Consider the following 23,156-nt stretch of genomic DNA (forward strand, 5'->3'; position numbering starts at 1 on the left):
AGCTAGGATGACAGGCGTGAGCCACCAGTGCCTGGTGATTAGTGGGTCTTTACGAACAGCTGTATATTCTCAAATAGCAAGGGTCAAAAACAAAGTCGAAACGATTTGAAAGGAGGAATTCCACAGCGCATGCCCTTCAGATGACAATTTTATTCCTTGGCATCATTTCCATACATTAGAAAGCATGGCGGTCGTGTGTCTTTTGTCTACAGTTGTGTCTCTTTGCCCGGCCAGTACTGAGCTTGTAACATGTCGTCCTTCGCAGCCCATCTTTCTTTCCTGAATCTTGCCGATGCCACGGCTAGCTCTTTCTTGGCTGCAGAGTTTCTGGGTTGTGAGATATAATTCTTCTTTAACAGGAAGAATACTGAAGAGATCAAGAATACGGCCCCCATTCCCAGAGCTATAGTCAGTCCGAGATAGATGCGTCTGGAAGGGAGGGTAGACTCTCAGTCAATAATTCCTGTCACTAGTCAACCCACAATGAACTATACTACAAAGCTGTGTGCTGGCGCTCACACCTGTAATCCCAGCTACTCAGGAGACTGAGATAGGAGGATCATGATTCAAAGGCAGCCCAGGCAAGAAAGTCTATGAGACTCTTATCTCCAGTGAACCTTGAAAGAGCCAGAAGTGGAGCTGTGGCTTAAGTGGCAGTATAGTAGTATATATAATACATGTGTATTAGATAATATATAGCTATATAGTATATAATATATAACACACTGATATATAATATATGATGCTATAACTAATCTATTATACAATTATATAATAATGTAATATATAATATACTATAAATATAATAAGTTAGCCTCTCCCGTCAGTAACTGAGAGCGACGCGCATGGTGAAGACATCTCTTGTTGGTTTAGAGCAGTGTTCATAAATGCTGGTATTGTCCTCATAGAGTTATTTAGTGTGTGTGTGTGTGTGTGTGTGTGTGTGTGTGTGCTGGTCCTGGGGCTTGAACTCAGGGCCTGGGCACTATGCGTGAGCTCTCTGGCTCAAGGCAAGTGCTCTACCACTTTGAGCCATAGCTCCATATAGGGCTGGATTAACTGGAGTCTCCTGGACTTTCTTGCCGGGGCTGGCTTTGAACCACCATCCTCAGAGCTCAGCCTTATGAGTAGCTAGGAGGACAGGCATGAGCCACCAGCGCCCAGCCAGTCCTTTCTATGGGGTGTGGGGGGGGGAGCCCCCCAAACTGTATACAGCAATGATACTGTGAATGGGAGCTGTCAGGAAGGCAGAATTGTGGGAGAAATAAACCACAGGTATCCACAGGAATCCATTATTCCTCCACTGGGGAGAAGAGGCTTATGGGTCATTCCCAGTGGGTCATTTTATAAACACTTGACATCTCAGCTTGAGCTACCTCCCCCTCCCCCTGAACTCGACACAGCCTTGGCAATTGGGGGACCCAAATTATACTCCCAGATGAGAGCCTTGGACCCCAAATCAATGTCCCACTTGACATCAAAGCCTTTCCAATCCCAGCACTCTGGGAAGCCTGTCTCCTCCACATCCGACTTCCATGATGCTCCACTCAAGTTTGGGCCTGTGAGGCTTTGTGTTCTGTGTTCTTTTCCTCTGTTCTTTCTTTCACCTTTCAGGCCTTGAAGCCATTGAAGCGTGGCTTTAAGCAACAAGGGGCCTTCAATGTTTAATGAACGGGAGGCAGCTACCCATAAGCACTGGCTCACACGAGAGGAAATGCTCTTTCACTTTTATGTGTTTCCAGTTCTGGAATAATTAAACAACCGTTTCTGGCAATCTGAGCTGGACAGATTTCGAGCCAAATCCCTCTCTTCTTGCCCAAAGGGAATTATAGCTGACGTCAATGGTACAGTTTAGCTCAATTGAAGAAGACAGAGAGAGGAGAAAGAGGAGCAAGAGAGAGAAAATCGAATGAGGCCCCAAAGCGTGACATAATTTTAAATGTGTCTGAGTTTCAGAAAATTACTTACGCGTGTATAGGTATGCCCTTTGAGCATGCTACTTTCTTCTAGAATCTTTTATCATGAAAGGTTTACTCAAAATGGTAGCCAAGGTTGGGCATGAAGAGGGGATTAAAAATCAAAGCCCCTCGTCTGGTACACACACACACACACACACACACACACACACACACTCTTAGACCAGTGCTGTGGTTGACTTGGTACCTGAAGAGCCCCGAATCGTAGAACCTGCAGGATCCTCTGCCCCCACACTTTTGAGATCCCCATTTCAAGCAAGCACGGTCGATCAGAACTCCAAAATAGACCGGGGCTGGGATTCCAGCTGTGAGAAAGAAGACACACCGTGAGTTCTAGCACAGAGGCAGATGTTTGGGTTTGGTTTTTGTTTCGAAGAATGATCTGGAACAACTTACTTGTGGTCTGATCATTACTGCCTGGGAGCTGAAAAGCCATCAATGATATGCTGACCCCCCCCCCTTTCTGTCTGTCTGTCTCTTCTCTCTCTATGGCTCTATGTGTCTCTCTGACTCTCTCTCTCTTGCTCACTCGCTCGCTCTTTCTATATCTCTCTCCCTCTGTCTCAGTCTCTGTCCATTTTCTCTCTCCCAGTCTCTGTGTCTCTCTGTCTTTGTCTCTCTGTCTCTGTTTCTCTTGTCTCCATCTCTTTCAGTTTCTCTCTCTGTCTCTGTCTCTCTTTGTCTATCTCTTCCTGTCTCTGTCTCCTATGTTCCTTTCTGTTTGTCTCTGTCTGTCTGTCTGTCTGTCTGTCTGCTGTCTCTCTCTGGCTGTTTTTTCCCCAGGCTCCAGATTCCTTTAGTCAGTGCCATTCATTGAACTCTGGAGCCCGCCCCTCTCCCCTCCCCCGTCCCCCCCATCATCTTGCTCTATTCATTCCCACATTTCATTCATCCGGAAATATGAGCTGCTCTGTCTGCGTGGCGACTACCTCATTTCAATGCAAGAGACAATTGGTGATCTTGCTACTTCCTCTCTCCATCCATAGATGAGATCTTTCAGTGAAATCACAACTGTGGGGGGGGGGGCAAGCGCCCCAGAGGGGCAACCACTCAGGAACCATTGTCAGCACCCCTTTTCTATGGGACAATGTTGGGTTGAAGTTTAGACTCCAACTTGACAGGATTTCTTTCAGGACTTAAAATGTTTACCCTCTTGCTAAACACTGTGTGATTTCCTTCCTTCCTTCCCTCCCTCCCTCCCTCCCTCCCTCCCTCCCTCCCTCCCTCCCTCCCTCCCTCCCTCCCTCCCTCCCTCCCTCCCTTCTTTCCTTCCTCCCTCCCTCCCTCCCTCCTTTCTTTCTTTCTTTCTTCCTTTCTTTCTCTTTCTTCTTTCTCTTTCCTTCCTTCCCTCCCTCCCTTCCTCCTTTCCTTTCTTCCTTCTATACACCAGTATTGGAGCTTGAATTTAGGGCCTGGGTGCTGTCCCTGAGCTTTTTCTACTCAAGGCTGGCGCTCGACCACTTGGGCCACAGCTTCACTTCCAACTTTTTGGTGGTTCAGTGAAGGTAAGAGTCTCATAAACTTTCTGCTCAGGCTGGCTTTGAACCACTATTCTCAGATCTCAGCCTCCTGAGCAGCTAGGATTACAGGAATGGGACACAAGTGCCTAACTGAAGCTGAGATCTTCCAAAATGAAGAATTGGAACAACTAATACTAGTTTACTTGTTCAGCAACACAAAATACACACACATACCACCCACCACACACACATAGAAATAGAGAGAAGAGATTTGTGTCTTTTAAATTACACTTACCAAGCAGTTTTATTGCTAAGGAGTAGATGCCAATGGCAAAAGATTTAAGTTGTGGCTTAATGTTTCTATAAAATCAACAAAGGCACTGCATTAAACATGATTCATCGTTATTCAAAACTGCAATTCATGGAACCTAGAGAACAGCGGTGAATCTGTATAACCTGATTAAAAATTATATTTTTATTTCTGGCATGCTTGGGGTCCAAACCCAGAACTTTAAACATTTAAGCAAGCGCTAGACCCCTGAGCTACATGTCAGCCATTGCTAAGTCCGTCACAGTCAAAACAAAATACACACATATGTACATACACCTGTACATATAAACACATGTGTATGTGTTATGTGTACATGTATGCCTGGTTTGTACATGTATATGTGTGTGTAAGATATGTACAAGAGTGTATATATAAAACACATGTACATATAAACACACATGCATATGAATATCCTTTAAAAAACATACAGAATTAGCCAGATGCTGGTGGCTCACGCCTGTCATCCCAGCTGCTCAGGAGGCTGAGGTCTGAGGATCACGGTTCGAGGCCAGCCCAGGCAGGACAGTCCATGAGCCTTTTATCTCAGATCTAAACCTCCTGAGGAGTTGGGATGACAGGTGTGAGCCGCTGATCTTGGGATATATATATATATATACACATATATATATGTATATATATATATTACTTTTTCAATTACATTTTTAGGATCATGGAGTAGTTGGACAAAGGGGCTTATCACCACCCAAGAAATCAGCTCATGAGGACGATGCATCTTGATTTGTGTCATCCATCCTTCTCCCCATCTCTCCCCACCCCATCCCGCCCCCCTCAAGTTTCCTAGCTTGACTGAATAGGCATGGAATATTAAAACTACAGCCCCTCTCCCATGAATCTGCATTTTTCATATCAAAATATAAAGATGTGTCACAGGGACACAAGGGCGTAAGAAGAACCTTCTCGCAGAATCTGGGAGATGAGAATGCGCAGACAAGAATCAATATGGTCTCGTGTATTAAGAATCCACATGGGGTCAGAGGGGTCCCCCTTACCTCAGGATAATGATGTACCCAGGAATTCCGCCCAGGGACAAAATGTACGAGACGAGGACCGAAAGCACCAGGAAATAATAAAACCGCTGGGGACAGCCATTATCTTTCTGGCATCTTCCCATCCTGCCGGAGGAATTCCCAGGCTCCGGGATGGACAGCCCCACACAGCTGCAGTTATGTAGAATCTGCAGCACAACCAAGACAAGGCCAGGGACCGACGTTCATCGTCCAACCAATGTCAAAGTCCAATGTTCATTTATTTATTGTTGTCAGTCGTGGGGCTTGAACTCATGGCCTGGGTGCTGTCCCTGAGCCTCTTTGTGCTCAGGCTAGCGCTCTACCTCTTGGGCCACAGCACCACTTGTCTTTTTCTAGAGGTTCATGGGGGACAAGAGTCTCATGGACTTTCCTGTCTGGCCTGGCTTTGAACCACCATCCTCAGATCTCAGCCTCCTGAGTAGCTGGGATGACAGGCGGGAGCCACCAGGGCTTTGAGAAAGGACAGGAAGATGTCTTACGATGTTCTTGCCACTTCCGTGGGAGGCCTGACAACCAGCAAGGCAGGCAGACATGTAGGTGACTCCATTTTCTCCACAAATGGGCTCCCATGCGGTCTCTGAGCACTGGCATCTTGAGTTGCAGTCTGCGAGCAGGCTGCCTTCGTGAGGGGCGATGGGCTTGGTTCTGTGAAGAGATGTCACCGCCTCAGATACGATCACCTAGCTTCCCAAGCAGGGCCTTCGTCATTTCAACACCCAGCACAGACCAATGTGCCCACCAAGTGGGCCTTCCAGAAACTACTGGGCATTTAAAAAAAATGCCAAGATCTAGCATGGCACCGGTAGCTCACGCCTGTCATCCCAACTCCTCAGGAGGCTGAGATATTAGGATCCCAGTTCAAAGCCAGCCTGGGCAGCAAAGTCCATGAGACTCTGATCTCCAATGAACTACCCAGGAGTGGAGCTGTGGCTCAAATGGGAGTGCCAGCCTTGAGCAAAACAGAAGTGAGAGTGTGAGACCCTGAATTCAAGCACCAGTATTGGCACACGCGAAACAGGTCAATGTGAGAATAAGCTTTCCTCCGAAAATAAGGAAAAGAAGATTTCACCTCTGTCACTGTTGAAGAGACTCTAAAAAGAAAAAAAAAAACAACATGCAAAGCAAATTTTTTGTGTGTGTGCCAGTCCTGGGGCTCGAACTCAGGGCCTGGGCACTGTCCCTGAGCTTCTTTTGCTCAAGGCGAGTGCGCTACCATTTGAACCACAGCGCCACTTCCGGCTGGCTTTGAACCTCGATCCTCAGATCTCAGCCTCCTGAGTAGCTGGGATGACAGGCGTGAGCCACTGGGGTCTGACTCCCATTTCAAACGTTGGAAAGTAGCACTGGGGATGGGATGCATCAGAAAACCCCCATGCCCTTTCTAGAGTGACCATAGTTTTCTAAACAAAAAACAAAACAAAAAAAATCAAAGTATTTTTTTTAAAGCTCTATGAATCACGCATGGAATGAAGCCAGCCGATTTCTTCCAACCCCTCCCGGAGACAACCTACCCTTTTTTTTTTTTTTTTTTTTTTTTTTGGCCAGTCCTGGGCCTTGGACTCAGGGTCTGAGCACTGTCCCTGGCTTCTTCCCGCTCAAGGCTAGCACTCTGCCACTTGAGCCGCAGCGCCGCTTCTGGCTGTTTTCTGTATATGTGGTGCTGGGGAATCGAACCTAGGGCCTCATGTATCCGAGGCAGGCACTCTTGCCACTAGTCTATATCCCCAGCCCACAACCTACCCTTGGTAAGACACGGTAAGTCCCGCCACTGCTGAATTTTCACAGCCCAGGGCCAAAAGGGAGAGGAGAAGGAGGTATCCCAACACGCAGGTGGCCATGGAGAATTTGGCAGCTCCGTACACCCCGATCTTGAATTTCTTCACCAATATCCCTCCAGAAAACATTCCCAGGGCCACGGCGGGAATATTGATGAGCCCTAAGGGGATGGAGAAAAGAGAAAAAGCTCATTCTCTCACGGATGTCTAAAGGAAAGCAAAATGCCCCCCCCCCAGATGAAACGTTATTTGTGCATGTATGTATTGCTTGTCAAGGGTGGGACTTGAACTCAGGGCCTGGGCGCTGTCCCTGAGCTCTGGCACTCAAGGCTGGTGCTCTGCCATTTGAGCCACATCTCCACGTATGGTTTTTCTGGTGGGTTCATGGGAGATCAGAGGTCTCACAGACTTTCCAGCCCAGGCTGGCTTTGAACCGAGATCCTCAGCTCTCAGCCTCCTGATTGGAGGGCTATGCAATGGAGGGACGTTACCGATCATGAAGTTGGCCTGGGAGGAAGTCTGTTGGTACTGCTGCTCGATGTACTTGGGTTTGTACGTCACCATGCCGAACAGGGAATTGAAGTGAAAAACACAGGCCCCTATGTGCAGCAGAAACACTGGGTTTCCCAAGAGGATCTTGAGCGAGGGGACAAAGTCTACAAGACAAAGACAAAGTCATCACCCTTGAACAAGTAGTCACGCTCACAGAATCATCGAGGCACTGGTTTCTGCAAAGAGAAGCCTTGATTGTTCCATTTGCTCCTGTTTTTTTTTTCCTTTGCCAGTCCTGGGATTCGAACTCAGGGCCTGAGCACTGTCCCTGGCTTCTTTTTGCTCAAGGCTAGCACTCTGCCACTTGAGCCACAGCGCCACCTCTGGCCATTTTCTGTATAGGTGGTGCTGGGGAATCGAACCCAGGGCCTCGTGTATATGAGGCAGGCGCTCTTGCCACTAGGCCATATCCCCAGCCCTCCATTTGCTCCTTGATGACTCTTTTCTTCCACCTTTCCCATATATATGTGTGTGTGTATATATATATATATATGTATATATATATATGTTTTTTTTCTTTTTTGCAGGGACTAGGACTTGAACTCAGGGCCTGGGTGCTGTCCCTGAGGTCGTATTACTCATGGCTACTGCTCTACCACATTGAGCCCCAATGTAGAAGAATCTCATGGACTTTCCAGCTGTGGCTGGCTTTGAACCGTGGTCCTCAGATTTCAGCCTCCCCAGTATCTGAGATGAAAGGCTTGAGCCACGGCTCCCGGCTGAAATAGATTCTGTGGTTCTATTCCCACAGACTGAAAAAACAATCCACCTCCATTATGTTCCTCTCCTACTTCCACCCCTCTCCCCGCCTTTTCCTGATGGGACTGAGAATGGAAACCAGAGCCGCCATCTTTCTAAGCAGGTACTCTACCCCGTGAGCCATGCTTCCAGCCCTGGTTATTTTGGAGGTAGGGAATCGCTTTGTATCCAGGCTGACTTGGGCTGTGATCATCCTATTTGTGTTCTGGGGGACTGTAGGCGTGTCTGTACCCAGACATTGCATTTCCCTCATAGCCGGGATGACAGGTATAGGCTACCACACTGGGGTACTTGAGATGAAGTCTTAGGAGGTTTTGTTTTTTATTTTGGGGGGCCGGGCTGGCTTTGAATAGTGATTCTCCCCGCCCCCACCCCTCTTCTCCTTGAGTCTCCCTTCTCTAAGTAGCCTGGATTCCAGACTCGATCCACCGTTCCCGGTTCTCACTTACCTTTTGCCATTTCCATTATTTTTATCTTTTCTCCAGGGGGTGTCTGAGAGTTTGTAGGGTCATCCCTGATAAACTTGGATTTCTCAGGGGAAGAACTGGCATCCTCTTGATCCGGGGGTCTTGAGAGAGTCTTGGGTAAACACCAGAAAGGCACAGCAGCGAGAAGACTTAGGGTTCCGGCTATGAGATAACCTAGCCACCAAGCACCCACCCACTGAGGGTCCTTCGGGCTGATGGCAAGGTGCTCTGGAAGACAGAGAGCGCAGCTGAGCTTGGGTGCTGAACCGAGTCCATTCCATCACCCATCACTAATATCCCTGAGAAGTCATCTGTAACATCTTTTCCAGGGAGATTATTATTATTTCATAATAGCTATTATTATTTTGCTTATCAGAGGAGAGCGCTGTGGTGGGGACTTGTAGCCTCACTCAGGTGAGAAATTCAGAATTCACAGGCTGGAAGGGCCCCCCAAAGGTTTCTGGGGGCTGTGTAATAAGCTCAGCACTGATGGGAGGAAGGGTAGTGGGTGAGGGATCATCAGAAGGACTTCCCTCCACTCCAAACCCTTCATCTTAAGGGCAGAGCACACCCCACTTATACAGAGACTCGTGGGGACTTCACCCCACCCCAGCCAGGGTTGGGGTCTGTGGGACCTGTGTGTGAAATCTGGAGTCGATCTCTCTGTACACCAATGGTGAACTTAAGACAGAGACAGACAGACAGACTGAGAGACGCCCAGAGAGAAATAAGAGACAGACTGTAAAAGAGAAATGAGAGAGACAAGAAAGAAAAAGAAAAAGGAGGGGGAATGTAGAAAGATGGAGATGGGGAGCAAGCAGGAGACCCACAGAGAGAAATCAAGAGAAAGGAATAGAGAGATGGAGTAAAACCAAGTAAGAGAGAATGTGAGAAAGAGAGACACAGAGAGCAAAGGGAGAAAGACAGAGAGAAAGAGAGACAGAGAGAGACAGAAATAGAGAAATAGAGTCAGAATAAGAGACAGGCAGAAAGAAATAGAGTAAGAGAAAGAGAGAGACAGGAATAAGAGAGAGAAGAGGCAGATAGAAAATAGAAAAACCAAGATGGGGAGACAGAGTTAGAGACACAGAGCAAGAGAAATAGAAAAAAACAACCAGAGAAATAAGGCAGGTAGGCAAGAGAGAGAGCAAGCTAGAGACAGACACAGATAGACAGAGAGAGAGAGAGAAACTAAGAGAAACAGAGAGAGTAAGAGAAAGAAATAGAGGGACAGAATAAGAGAAAATGAGACAGAGGCAGAGAAGGGAGAGAGAAATACAGAGAAGTGGAAGAGAGAGAAAGAAAAATAGAGACAGAAGGGGGAGGGAGAGAGAGAGAGAGAGAGAGAGAGAGAGGGGGAGAGGTTTGGTTGGCTCCTGGAGTTTGGGCACTTTTGCAAGGCCTATCATTCATGAATGCAATTGTAATTCACATTTCCATACACAAAGCCGATGAGACTCATGCAACCACCTCGAATGCATGTCCACTCGTGAACCAGACGTGAAAACAAATGCCATTTCTCCACCACTAACCGCGGTCATGAATGCATCTGGCCATTCTACCAAATATTATTATTATTATTATTATTTTGTTGGTGGTGGGGCTTGACCTCAGGGCCTAGGCACTATCTCTGAGCTCTTCAGCTCAAGGCTGGTGCTCTACCACTTGAACCACGGCTCCACTTCTGGTTTTTGCTGGTTCATTGGAGAGAAGAGTCTCCAGCCTGCCCGGGCTGGCTTTGAACCACGATCCTCAGATCTCAGCCTCCTGAGTAGCTGGGGATGACAGGCGGGAGCCGCCAGCCCCCCAGCTCTGGCTATTTTATGAAATGGTAATGTTCTATGTCCCGCACAGTTTTTTAAAATGCTATTAAAATAAATGAATACGTAACACAAAGCGCATCTTACCTGAGTTAACACCTACATCCACGTACAGTTTGGCACACAAGGAGCCCAATAGGAATCCAAACATCGGTCCAATAATCCCCACGCTCTGCACACATCCTACACCCCCCCCCCAAAACAAAGGAGGGCAGGAGGGGAGGGGGAAACAATGGAAAAAGAAAAGCAGCTGCTATTATTTTTGTTTGGATAAATGGATCAGAATGTGAGACAGACGCCAAGCAATAAACCCCATGCACGCGAGATCACGCGTGGCCATTCTGCCAGCTTCTCCCTGGGCTGCGCTTCATTTCTTGCTGTTCTCAACCAATGGCTCCCAGGGTTAGACACATCCCAGGCCTTTAGGACATCTGAGCTTCAAGCTCAGCCTAGCTCTGAGGAAGTGGACTTCTTAGGGTTGGCCTGTTCACTAGTTAAGAAAAAACAAAAAGTCGACTCCATTTTAGTGTTTTGCAAAAAAAAAAAAAAAATCATCTCATGTAGGTACCATTCCCATCTTGACACTAAAAGTGATTTCTAGTGGGGGGAAAAAATGAAATTTCATTCCCTCTTGACATCCTGTGGGAACCATTGTTTTCCACCTTCCAGCTGCCTAGGACCAAACCTCCAATCTTGTGTTTGTCTGTGGTGGGACTTGAACTCAGGACCTGGGCACTGGCCCTGAGCACTTTTGCTCAAGGCTGGTGCTTTACCAATTGCACCAGAGCTGGGTAGGCCCTGAAACCCTGGTCCCCTTAAATATGGTGTGCTTCCCACCCACCCCCACCCCTCTCTCTCTCTGAATGTCTCTAGTCACTAGCTTCATCGCAGACAGTCAACGCCATTTCCATGTCTCCGAGCTTGGCTCTTGGCCTTTCCCGGATGACTTCGGGTTTTATTCCACCCTTTGCCACCCTCAGGGATGGCGATTTGAATGCAAAGCCGTGTCTGAGGGTTGGAGATACCAACTGCGAAGGTGGTAACAACGGCTGGGTGTGGTAGCTCACACCTGCAATCCCAGCCACTCAGGAGGCTGAGATCTGAGGATTACGGTTTCAAATCAGGCCTGCTGGAAAAGTCAATGATTCCTCTGAATCTCCAAGGACTGGAAGCGTGGTTCAGGTGGCAGAGCACCAGCCTTGAAGTACAAAGTCAAGCAGGAAAGCCAAAGGCCAGGAGTTCAAGCCCCACCCAGTACACAAGTCTACACCTGATTGACTGTGGAATGGAACGTTCGAGACCTGTGTGGCAGGTGGGGATAATTACCAATGTAGAAGGCCGCGCGGTCGTGGCGGGAGAAGTCGTCCAGGTAGGCTATGCCCAGGGGCTGGATGGGGCTCTCACCCAGGCCGCGAAGCAGGTTCCCCAGGAACACGAAGACCCACGTGGGGTGGCCGCCCTCCCTTGTACACGCTGGCCGGAAGAGCAGACCAGAGGATTACAGCCCAGAACGCACGGGGCCCACCCCAGGGGCCCACGCCTGCCAGCCCAGCTGCGCAGGAGGCTGAGATGGGAGGATCAGGGTTCAAAGCCAGCCCGGGCAGGAAAGTCGGTGAGGCTCTTATCTCCAAGGAACCGGCAGAAAACCGGGTCCTGAGTTCAAATCCCAGGCCTGGCATATTATTATATATTAGATCACATATTATATAATATGCATAATATCTAATTATATATTATATGATATTAAATGTGATTATAAAATTATATATGATATAATTATATATTACTGCATATAATACATAATTCTATGTAATTGTATATTATAAATTATATAATATTTTATATGATATATAATGTATTACTAATATATAAGACATAATTATGTATTATATACTTATACAATATATAATATTATTATGAATTGATGAATTGATGAATTGATGAATTATGATGAATTTATTATGAATTGATATATAACATGTATTATATATTTTTTCATATGTATTATATATTATCTTAATATATTACAATATATTATGTGTGCTATATAATGTTCTACTATATTATACTATTATATACTAATATATTACACATATTAGTAACATATGTAAATATAACATATGCTATATAATACATGTTATATACTATATATAACTATCTTATATATTACATATTGCACATATTATGTAGTATATATCATATGATTCTATATTATATATAATTATAACATGTAATTATATAAAATATGACATAATATTACATGATTATATATAATTATTTATATTTATCATTCCTATTATGTTATTATGTATAACATCTTATATTATATATAATTATGCAATGTCATTATACATAGTTATACAATATAATAGTACATAATGTCAGTAGTATATAGTATAGTATACATAACTATATAACACTTGTATATTATAAAAGTAACATTATAATTAATATTGTGGAGTTAGTATTATAATATTATGGGCTGGGAAGGTGGCTTAGTGGGTAGAGCGCTTGCCTAGCATGCATGAAGCCCTGGGTTCGAGTCCCCAGCACCACGTGTATAGAAAAGGCCAGAAGTGGTGCTGTGGTTCATGTGGTAGAGTGCTAGCCTTGAGCAAAAAGAGGCTCAGGGACAGGGCTCAGGCCCTGAGTTCAAGCCCTGTGGCATCATAATCTCAGCCCCCCCCCCCCAATCTGTTCCTGCTGACTGCAGCCATGACAGTGGACTTGGCAGCAAGCCCAACCCAATGCGGTGATGCACGCGTGGAAACCGCGTGTGGAGACCTTCCCACCCCGCCCCACGAGGCCCACGCTTCCTTCAGCCTATCTCTCCCTGAAAGCAACTTGGTCCTTGTCACCACTTGCGGGTTGGAACTCCCACTGGCTCCTCTGACTGCTTCAGTGGGGCCTCTGCCACTTGAACCATGCCTCCAGCCTTGCTTTCGGCTGTTTCTTTAGGAGATGGAGTCTTTCAGGAGATGCCTGAGCTGGCTTTGAACCCTGATCCTCAGATCTCAACCTCCTGAGTCACTAGGATGACAGGCCTGAGCCACCAGGGCCCAGCTGGAGTCTAGAAATGTCCATGGCATTATGTGCTCGTATTATAACACACAGTAAATATCATCTTATCATATCTGATATACATCCTCCAGCTTTTAGTCGTTGGTGGTTGTCATGGGGCTTGAACTCAGGGCCTGGCCGCTGTCCCTGAGCTCTTTTGCTCAAGGCTGGTGCTCTACCCCTTGAGCCACAGCTCCACTTCCAGCTTTCTGGTGGTTCGTTGGAGATGAGTCCCAGGCTGGCTTTGAACTTCGATCCTCAGATCTCAGCCTCCTGAGTCACTGGGATGACAGGCGGGAGCCACCAGTGCCAGCCATCCTCAAGCTTTGGAGAATGAAGTCAGACAGCTTTGTTGTTGTTGTTTTGGAAATGTGTACCAGTCCCCCGAATAGTCTGCTTTATTAAGACAAATTGTGTGTTAATCATCTTACCATCCTGTATTGAGGTTTCTGTCTTGTCCAGGGCTGAGCTGGGCTCCTGCCCGCCAGAGTCAAGTACACAGGAATCGATGCTGAGACTCTCGTTGTAGGAAGATGAAAACTTTCCATATTTATACCTGCAAAAGTTTTCAGGGGAATGTCAGTTCTTTCCATTCAACAGTGCCGACGGCCCGCTGACTGGTGGCTTAGATACTACGTCAATAGGACCTTGGGGAAGTGTGATTCTGTGTGTGTGTGCTGGTCCTGGGGCTTGAACTCAGGGCCTGGGCACTGTCCATTAGCTTTGTTGCTCTGTGACTCCCCTCTGGCTTTTCTGGCTGGTTTACATTTGTCTGCCCGGGCTGACTTTGAACCATGATCCTCAGATCTCAGCCTCTTGAGTAGCTGGGATAACAGGCGTGAGCCACCAGTGCCAGGCCTGAGCACTGTCCCTGGCTTCTTTTTGCTCAAGGCTAGCACTCTGCCATTTGAGCCACAGCGCCACTTCTGGCCATTTTCTGTATATGTGGTGCTGGGGAATCGAACCCAGGACCTCATGAATACGAGGCAAACACTCTTGCCACTAGGCCATATCCCCAGCCCCCTGAGTTATTATTTTTAATACTTGTTTTGAGAAATGCAGGCCTAGGAATGTTAAGCAATGCAATTCACCACTTGTGATTTATAACTTAATCCGTGACCCATTGGATATCAGTCCTGCAGGAATTAATGGTATTAATGGTTAATTGTTGATTTGCATGAAGATATTTTGCCTCCTATTTGAGTGAAAGCCTGTGACTCAAAATACATTCATAAAGTATTTCCAACATGAATATATCAGTAAACATTAATATATAACATCATAAAATATTTTAATATATTTTACAATATGTTGCTATATTAATGAAACATGTCTCTTGATACTTTAACAATATGTTATCTATATTTTCTATGTTCTAGTAATAAAGTACTAATATATTCATGAAATTATATCAATATCGTTTAAAATATTAAGATAATTGAGATGAACTGATATGCTAGTAAAGCATATTCATAAATTTTCTTCATTAACAGAACAAAATAGAATAATATAAAATATTAATATACTATATATATACATAACTTATATACTAGTAATATATTTTAATATATTATATACTTATATATTATACATTAATATATTGCATTTGCTATGTATTAGTTATATTATGCTATACTACCAGCATACTACATTGTACTATACTATATTAATATGTATATAATTGTAGTATATTAACATGCATTTGTTAGCATATAAATAATATATCATATATGATAGATCAATAAGCTCATTAATTGCAGGTTATGTGTAAGTGTAAATATATTGATGGACTAATGAAATTATTTATGTATTAGTAAAATAGGTTAGCATATGTATGTATAAAATCCTGATAGGCTGATATATTGACACGTGTTAATAAAGCACACTCATAAAATACCTCTAATCTCTATGACATCAACACTCAGAAACAAGACAATCATTTTTCTAATTATCTTTAAGTAATTGCCCAAAAGACCTTCAACTAAAGACAGTGTATTTTTAATAGATTATTGGTCCTCGCGAGATTAACACCGAGCTGTGAGATCTCCCACGCCCTGGACGGGTCAGGAAGAAAAAGACAAAACGGTCGCCACTCCAGGGTTGACTTTCCTATCATACGATGGTATTCTATCAGAACTTCCCCGGCCGGGATTCGAACTCACGGCTCCATGAAGAAGTGTGGCAGGGCAATGAGGAAGGTCCCTGCAGCCATGACCAAACACCCTGCTCCGATGATCTTGGGCCTGTGGAGTTTGGCTCCAAAGTAGCTCACCAGTGTGACGACCAGGAGATTCCCTTTTGGAGGGGGTGGAGAGAAACACAGCATTCACCTTAAAAAAATCTACCCATCACTGCTTCTTTCAAGAAGTTGGGCACCTCCTCTTCATGCCTCGCCATATCCTGGCCTTCTACTTGACCTTCAGCCAAGGCCACCAGCAAGCTAAGATTCAAGAAGTCAAACCTGCTGTCCAGGCCTATCCATGTATGCAAAGGAACGATGTGGTCAGATACACAGAGCCTTCCTATGTAAAGAGCAGCCATGAAGTAATAACATGAGCATCATCTGGAGACTCACTGGACATGCAGATAGCAGCCCACTCTCTTCAGGGCTGGGAAGGTGGCTTAGTGGTAGAGTGCTCGCCTTGCATGTGTGAGGCCCTGGGTTCAGAAATTCAGCAGTATCATATATAAACAAACAAACAAAAATACAATTTCACAAAAAGGAAAAATAACTGGGCTCCGATGGCTCGTGTCTGTCATCCTAGCTCCTCAGGAAGCTGAGATCTGAGGATTGTGGTTGAAAGCCAGTGAAAGTGATCCAAATCACTTGATTGATTATTAATTGTTCATATTCTAAGAGGGTGTGTGGCCAATTAGTGACTAAAGGCACGTTTGCTCTGAGCAGAATATTTTACTTCTTGTTCTGATCTGGCTTCCTTATTAATAAAGTCCTTTCTTCTCTTCTTTCTAGGCTAGCAGGCAGTAAAATTCATTTTATAGTTATTCATCATTTCAATAAGCTTTGGTCCTATGTGTGTTCTTTCAAATTTCCACTTTTATTTAGTGCCAGGCTTGGGGCTTGAACTCAGGGCTTGAGTGCTATCCCTGAGCTTTTGTGTTCAAGGCTAGGGCTCTATCCCTTGAGCTACAGCTCTACTTCCAGTTTTTGGTGGTTCATTGGAGATAAGAGTCTCATAGACTTTCTTGCCAGGGCTGGCTTTGAACTGTAATCCTCACATCTCAGCCTCTTGAGTAGCTGGGATGACAGGCGGGAACCACTGGCTCCTCGCTAATTTCCAAAATCTGGATTATAGGATTCATTCTTCTATTTAAAAAATGAATATATTGGTGTACACCCTGAAAGAACAAATTGCCTTTCCCATAGCATAAAACCATGTGAGCTCCAACAAGGGTTTACAGGTTAAATTCTAGCAGATGAACAAGCAAATTGGCAAGACAGGCTGTCACTTCGCCATGTCAAAGGAGACCTAGGCTTCCACATTGAAAAAAAAAAAAATCAAGATTCTGAAATACCTACCCATTTCAAAACTTCCATCAATAACTCCCACCAGCGTGGAAGAAATATCAAATCGTTTCTCTATCTGAGTGATGGTGCTCTTGAAATAACCCTGGGCCAGAGATTTGGCAAAGCAGACAAAAGATAGGGCACCCAGAAACACCTGGAAAAGAAGGACAGGTCATGTTGGGGCTGCCTGTAGTCTGGGCACACGAAGCAGTAGACGGATAACCAAATGACTGCTAACTGCTTTGGCCAAGGTCAAGGAACATGTCCTTCAAACTGAATGTCATTTCAACTGGTGTTTGATTCCTAATGTCTATTATATTTCATTTCCCCCTCATTTTCTTACATCTCCAAGGAGGTAGAAAGGGATCTGAACTTTGAAAAGCCGTCTAGTGTGGGAGTCAGAACAACTGAAGAATCATTGCTAGGCAGGAACATAAAATAAAGGAAGCCAGGAGCTGGTGTTTCACGCCTGTCATCCCAGCCACTCGGGAGGCTGAGATCAGAGGATCACAGTTCAAAACCAGCCCTGGCAGGAAAATCTGTGAGATTCGTTTCCAATAAACAACTCAAAAAAGCCAGAAGTGGCGCAGTGGCTCAGGTGGCAGAGTGCTAGCCTTGAGCAAAAAGAAGCTCAGGGACAGTGCCCAGGCCCTGAGTTCAAGCCCCAGGACTGGCAATAAACAAACAAGCAACAACAAAAAACAAATATTGCTCATATAGGCAGGCAATGATTGCTTCTACTGCCTGGTGGTTTAACAAACCCCTTGTGAAGATACATTCTATATTTTATACACTTATAAACTGCATTCTATTCATTTCATTTTATCATGTGTCTGTCCACTTGTTTATCTTCCTTAGGTGCTGTCGAGAAAACTCTAGAACCAAACTCCTTATACCTCAGTGGTTAGAAAGGAAAGACATGTTCACGCCTAACTTCATTCTGCAGAAGATTAAAAAAAAAAATCACCACTGGCTCTATCACATTCTCGAAGATTCTACCTTTAGTTCTCCACAGTATGGCTGTTTTTCCTTTGGAGTAGGATATTCTGTCTTATAGGCAGGCCTTGCAACGGGTGGTGTTGAATTTGTGCTGAACAACTGGATATTTTCTTTGGTTGGACTGTCCATGTTGAAAGCCCTCCTTGGTTCTGATCTGTCAAAGTTAATTTCAAAACGTTTGCTCTTGAATACATAAAATAAAAGGATGCATTCCATGCTACCTCATTTCAGGATATTTTCCTTTTTTTTTTTTTTTGTAGTCAACTACAATTCTCTAGGCATGAGGTGAAAGGAGCTACCTCTAATTACCACGAGAAGTTGGCAAAAGAAATGTCATTGCATTATAAAACCAAACAGGATGTGTGATTCAGTAAATCCTGCCATTTGGGGAGCGTCTCCTTTCTGCAGCCAGACATTCTTTTTCTTCCCAGCCCCTCTACTTTACACCTCATTATAGCAAGGCATCATTTCAATGTTGCCTTTGGAATAAATAACAAGGCCCAAGTTTGCCATCTTTGTGGTGTTGCCAGATTCAACCGGAAGCAAGCTGGAACAGAAGAAGAGCCGATCTAGCCATTCATATTCATATTGATTGGCTCAGGAGAATGAAGTTTGTATACAGATCCCTAAAGCATCCTACAATTTTTATTTTTATACTTATTTTTTTTGCAGCACCCAACAGGCTTACACTATGGGGGGGGGGGGAGAAGAGGTCCAATTTGTACTTAACTTTTCAATTGCTATGTAAGGAAGGAGACTCAAGACTCTGCCCTAAAGAAAGATGGCAGTCTGCCCTAAAGAAAGATGGCCGCCTTCCCTTCCCATCTTCCATCTTCCCATCTCACACTCTTTTATCCTGGCAAAACTACTGATAATACCACAGACTGAGAGCCTTCTTCTTTCTATTCACTTCACTCTTTGCATCCTGGGCTTTTGGCTTGAAGGGACATGATAGGTTCAGTTGTCTGACTGATAAACTCATCTATCATAAAGGATTCTCAAACTAAAACCAACTCTCCTAATGATTCATTGCTGGCATAACTGTACACGAAGAGACATTTCTCCTGGTCCTTACAATATGAACTAAAGAAAGGATGTTTGGATTAAAATTCCGTGTACTGGCATAGAAATTTAGGCACGGATGGCTTCCAGTGTTTTCTTCTGACTTCAATTGATAGCATCTCATGCTGGGAAGAAGCAACTCATAGTAGGGCATAATTCATATAAAATAAACATAAACATGCTTATTCAAGATGAAACATCAGAAAACCTGGACAAGTTAAATGTTGAGTAGGGTCCTCCGTTCTTTCGACTTCGAGTGGGAAATGAGTAGAGAAAAGATTGATTGGGGACTGGCCTATTTTTGATTTGCTGTTGTTGTTATGATTAAGCTGGACCCTGGTGGCTCATGCCTGTAATCCCTGCTAATCAGGAAGCTGAGATAAGAGTATTGTTGTTGGAAGCCAGCTGAGGCAGAGTCTGTGTGTCTCTGCAATGAACCAGCAAAAAGCCAGAAGTGAAGCTGTGGCACCAGCCTTGAGCAAAAGGCTTAAAGGTCAATACCCAAGTCCTGAGTTTTCAGGCTCCACACACATACAAATATTATGATTAGACACAGACTGTTTGATTTCATAAATATGCATAGCTCCTATTATTTAAAAAAAAAGGACAAATGCAAAACGTAACTGAAACAAAGCTTTTTCCAAAGCAAAACAACTGAACAAAAGAAGAAACTGATTCTAATAACCAAATTCTGAAGATAAAAGACACAAGGATACATATTAATGAAATCAAAGTAGCAGTATCAAGACTTATAAAGCCAATAGTATGCAGATATAAAGAGACATAACTGTAAAATCTTGACACAATGGACAATTTTCTTCCAATACATATTATCTGTATTGACACAAACCAGAAGAGAAAATTAGCCAAGGAAGATACACTTTTTAAAGTCCCCTAAAACTACTTCCTAAACAAAGATAATAAGAGCAGATGAACAAGGAGGATTGCTTTATCAAGGGTCTCCTTTGAGGTAAAAAATAGATAATGAACATGGATGGTCTATGTTGTTATTTCATAAATGATAATGAAATCTCATAATGGTATCCTATAAGGGAATATAACATTCAGAATAAGCCTGGGAGTTTTAAACTCCTAAATAAAAATAGCAGCCAATTCAAGTTTATTCACTAAGAGTTCCTACTTGGGATCATTTCTTAAAATATTCCTAATTAATACAATGAATTTTATTTACCTCCATGACTGCATAAAATGTTCCCCTTTAAGATAATAAATTCTAGGAAATGAAGTATCTTTTCACTATATTGGAGGTTGGTTTCCTAAATGTGCGAAATTACTAATGTTTTGCCAGCTTCGTAGAGCTGTTTGAGAAACCCTGGGTTACACAACACCCAATAGGTTTCTTTGCCATGAAATTTCTAAAGAGGCACCTGGCTGGTTATTTATTTTCCTGAGACAAAACTTGATTACCTTATTAAATCTGACTTAATCTACCTCCTCCTAGTAATAAGAAAAAATTAATGATAACAATCAATGTTGTCATTGGAGCTAAACGTATCTTTGAAAGACTCAAAGGACTGTGTGTGTGTGTGTGTGTGTGTGTGTGTGTGTGTATGTGTGTGTGTGGCTTAGTGCTTGCGTAGCAAGCTCAAAGCTCTGAGTTTGAACTCCCTCCCAAATAAATAAACAGAAAGAAAAAGACTGATAATAGATAGATAGAAGAGAGATAGATAGATAGAAGATAGATAGATAGAAGATAGATAGATAGATAGATAGATAGATAGATAGATAGATAGATAGATAGGACCCAAAGAGTTCACTCCAGAATTCTCCTATCAAAGAGAGAGAAAATATTGACATTAATAGTTGAGATCTGAAGTTCTAGTGGGAAAGAGAAAAAGTGTTACAATTCATATTTGAGAATCCAGGACACTAAATCACATTGTGTTCTTGTCTGTGCTAGTATTGGACTCAGAAAAACAAAAACCATTCTAAATGCAATGCAGAAATCAGTAACCAAAGAGAATTCTGTTCATCTCAGCTACTGTGAGGTTCAGGCAAATAATAGTACCGGGCTCAATATACTGGCACAGAATCATCTTGCCAAAAGCACAATTCATCCTGATAGCTCCCATGCTCCCAGAAGCTCAGAGCTGCTGCAAACGGACATCAACTCCATAACTTGAATGGGCAGCAACAAGCATGCCTTCTGTCTTTTGCCTTTGTGCAAACAGAGCAAGAGCATGCCCTTTAAAAGTAAAGAAAAAAAAAAAAAGGAAGTATTTATATTTGGCCCAACTGATCTTGGACTATTTGAGTGGATTCTTCCAGGAAAAGACATGAAGGCCACATAGTTGATGCAATACCCTGGGTTGAGGGGAGGGAGACTCTATCTTATCTTATTCTAGAAACCAGAGTCCAAAAGGACAAATGGGTCCCCTTTCTTTTTATTTGGAAAACAACAACAAGCACATTGAATTGTCTGTCCAACCTGGTTTGAACCGTGAACCGACTGTTGTTTACATTCAGAGCACAGGTGGCTTGGGAAAGATTGGGGATCACAGAGACACAGGAATGGGACTGGGGGGTCCAAGCTGCGAGGCAGTCTCTCTCCTGACCCCAGGACAAATCATTTGAAGTGTCAGAGTTGGATTTAATAAGTACTATTGGGGGGGGGTGGAAGGGGGAGCAGGTGATGGATATACTTTTTTATCAACCTTAAAACAATCCCAACAAATTTAATCTCATCACAGCCATGAGATGACTTGACAAGACTTAGAGCACTTAGGAAGTGACTTTGTCAAGAGCCATCCAATTCTTTCAACACCCAAGTCCCAAATCGGGGAACCCCTGATAGGGCTTTTTTTTCCTGTCATTTTCACCCATTTCCCCCCCCCCCAGATTTTTTTTAAGCAAACAAGCAAAAAGTCTCCTCTAACTTTTCGTTGAGAAGCACTGACAGTGTGTTTCCTTCTTTGCCAGGGAGAATGTTAGCATAGACACACACACACACACACACACACACACACACACACACACACACACACACACACACACACACACCAGGAATTCCAAAAGGCAAAAGACTGCATAGATACACACACACACACACACACACACACACACACACACACACACCAGGAATTCCAAAAGGCAAAAGAATGAAGTCTTACCTGGAGTCAAGCTCGAAGGCAGACACTTCTGGGTAGATTTTTTTTCACCAGAGGCAAGGGGAAACTGAGGCAGCCAGCCCCACCAACAACTTTGCCAGGTGGGGCCAGCCAGCCAGGGGGGTGACACACACAGAATAAATTAGGGGAGAAGGAAAATCAGAAATGAAGGCGTGCTCTCTCTCTCTGTCTCTGTCTGTCTCTGTCTGTCTGTCTGTCTGTCTGTCTGTCTGTCTCTCTCTCTCTCTCTCTCTCTCTCTCTCTCTCTCTCTCTCTCCAACTGGCCTCTTTTCTCAGGAGTGTGCAGGAAGACCCGTCACCCTGGCCCTACTTGTGGTTTCTCAGCTTCCTGGCACAGAACAAGCTAAAGCACTTGAGCCATTGCTTTGCACTTTGCTACAAGTGTAATTCCACACGTGATAGAGCTTTCTTTATGGGAGAGAGTGGGGCAGGGGGAACCAAAAAAAAAGCAAGACAAAAAAGAAAAGCTCGTTTGTGATCTTACTTGTGGCTGATTTTTTTTTCAAAACACAGCTCTGCAGGAAACCAAGGGCCGGGAACCAAAGGCACAAGGAGAGACGGAAGTGTTCTTACAAAGATCTCTTCTTTCCAAGCATTTTGGGGGGGGGGGGTTGTTATTGTTATTGTTTATTGAACCCAGCCATTCCTGGGAGACATTACTAAGGCATCCTTATGGTTTTGCTTGTTGCTTTTTGTTTTCTTTTGAAAACCAGGTGCATGGACAAAATGGATCTCTAGGTTTGCCTTTTCCTCATTAGGTTTCTGAAGTCAGGAGGATCACGTTTCAGATCTTTCCAGAAGGAATTCCTTCCCCTAGAGATGGCATTGGCTCTTCAGGTGCACAAGTTCAGAGCCTTGCAAATGAAAAAAAAAAAAAACACCAAAAAAACTCAAATCTAAGATTTGATTGTGCTGGTATCCCATTGCTTATTCAACCTTTAATCCTGCTGAGATTAAATCAGGGAGTCACTAAGCCCAACTTGTTCTTCGCGATAGCCAACTCAGGCTGGGCACGCGCCATGATCCTCTTAACCTTTGTGTCTTCAGCGGCTGAGATTAAAGGCAGGCGCTTCTGCACCCATCTACCAGTAATCAAACTTTCAAAAAGAAAAAAAACAACAACCCCAAAAACCCAATGATATGGACAAGAGAGCTGCCTTTAGATAGGAAG

General features: G+C 44.1%; 1 protein-coding gene across 2 annotated transcripts; it reads right to left on the reverse strand.

Annotated features, from left to right (window-relative positions):
• Positions 1-206: 206 nt before the first annotated feature.
• Positions 207-17,903, reverse strand: Slco1c1 (solute carrier organic anion transporter family member 1C1). 2 transcript variants are annotated; one of them, XM_048335210.1, is made up of 14 exons: positions 17,775-17,903; positions 16,788-16,929; positions 15,412-15,544; positions 13,681-13,805; positions 11,516-11,662; positions 10,277-10,372; positions 8,352-8,597; positions 7,083-7,247; positions 6,557-6,752; positions 5,296-5,461; positions 4,778-4,962; positions 3,732-3,796; positions 2,164-2,281; positions 207-429 (listed from the first exon to the last, which is right to left on the reverse strand). In XM_048335210.1, the coding sequence occupies exons 1-14, from the start codon at positions 17,901-17,903 to the stop codon at positions 207-209; spliced, it is 2,136 nt and encodes a 711-aa protein (XP_048191167.1). The 2 variants fall into 2 exon arrangements, with proteins under 2 accessions (XP_048191167.1, XP_048191168.1); XM_048335211.1 differs by lacking the exon at positions 11,516-11,662.
• Between the last annotated feature and the right edge of the window lie 5,253 nt (positions 17,904-23,156).

This window comes from Perognathus longimembris, chromosome 27 (assembly GCF_023159225.1).
Source record: "Perognathus longimembris pacificus isolate PPM17 chromosome 27, ASM2315922v1, whole genome shotgun sequence".
NCBI classification, from domain to species: domain Eukaryota; kingdom Metazoa; phylum Chordata; class Mammalia; order Rodentia; family Heteromyidae; genus Perognathus; species Perognathus longimembris.

Coding starts and splice junctions, on each gene's coding strand:
- Slco1c1 (XM_048335210.1), bottom strand. CDS start 17,903: ATGGACAGTCCAACCAAAGAAAATATCCAGTTGTTCAGCACAAATTCA. Junction 2,282..3,731: donor CTTAGCAATAAAACTGCTTG/GTAAGTGTAATT, acceptor TCTTTCTCACAG/CTGGAATCCCAGCCCCGGTC. Junction 430..2,163: donor TACGATTCGGGGCTCTTCAG/GTACCAAGTCAA, acceptor CCTCCCTTCCAG/ACGCATCTATCTCGGACTGA.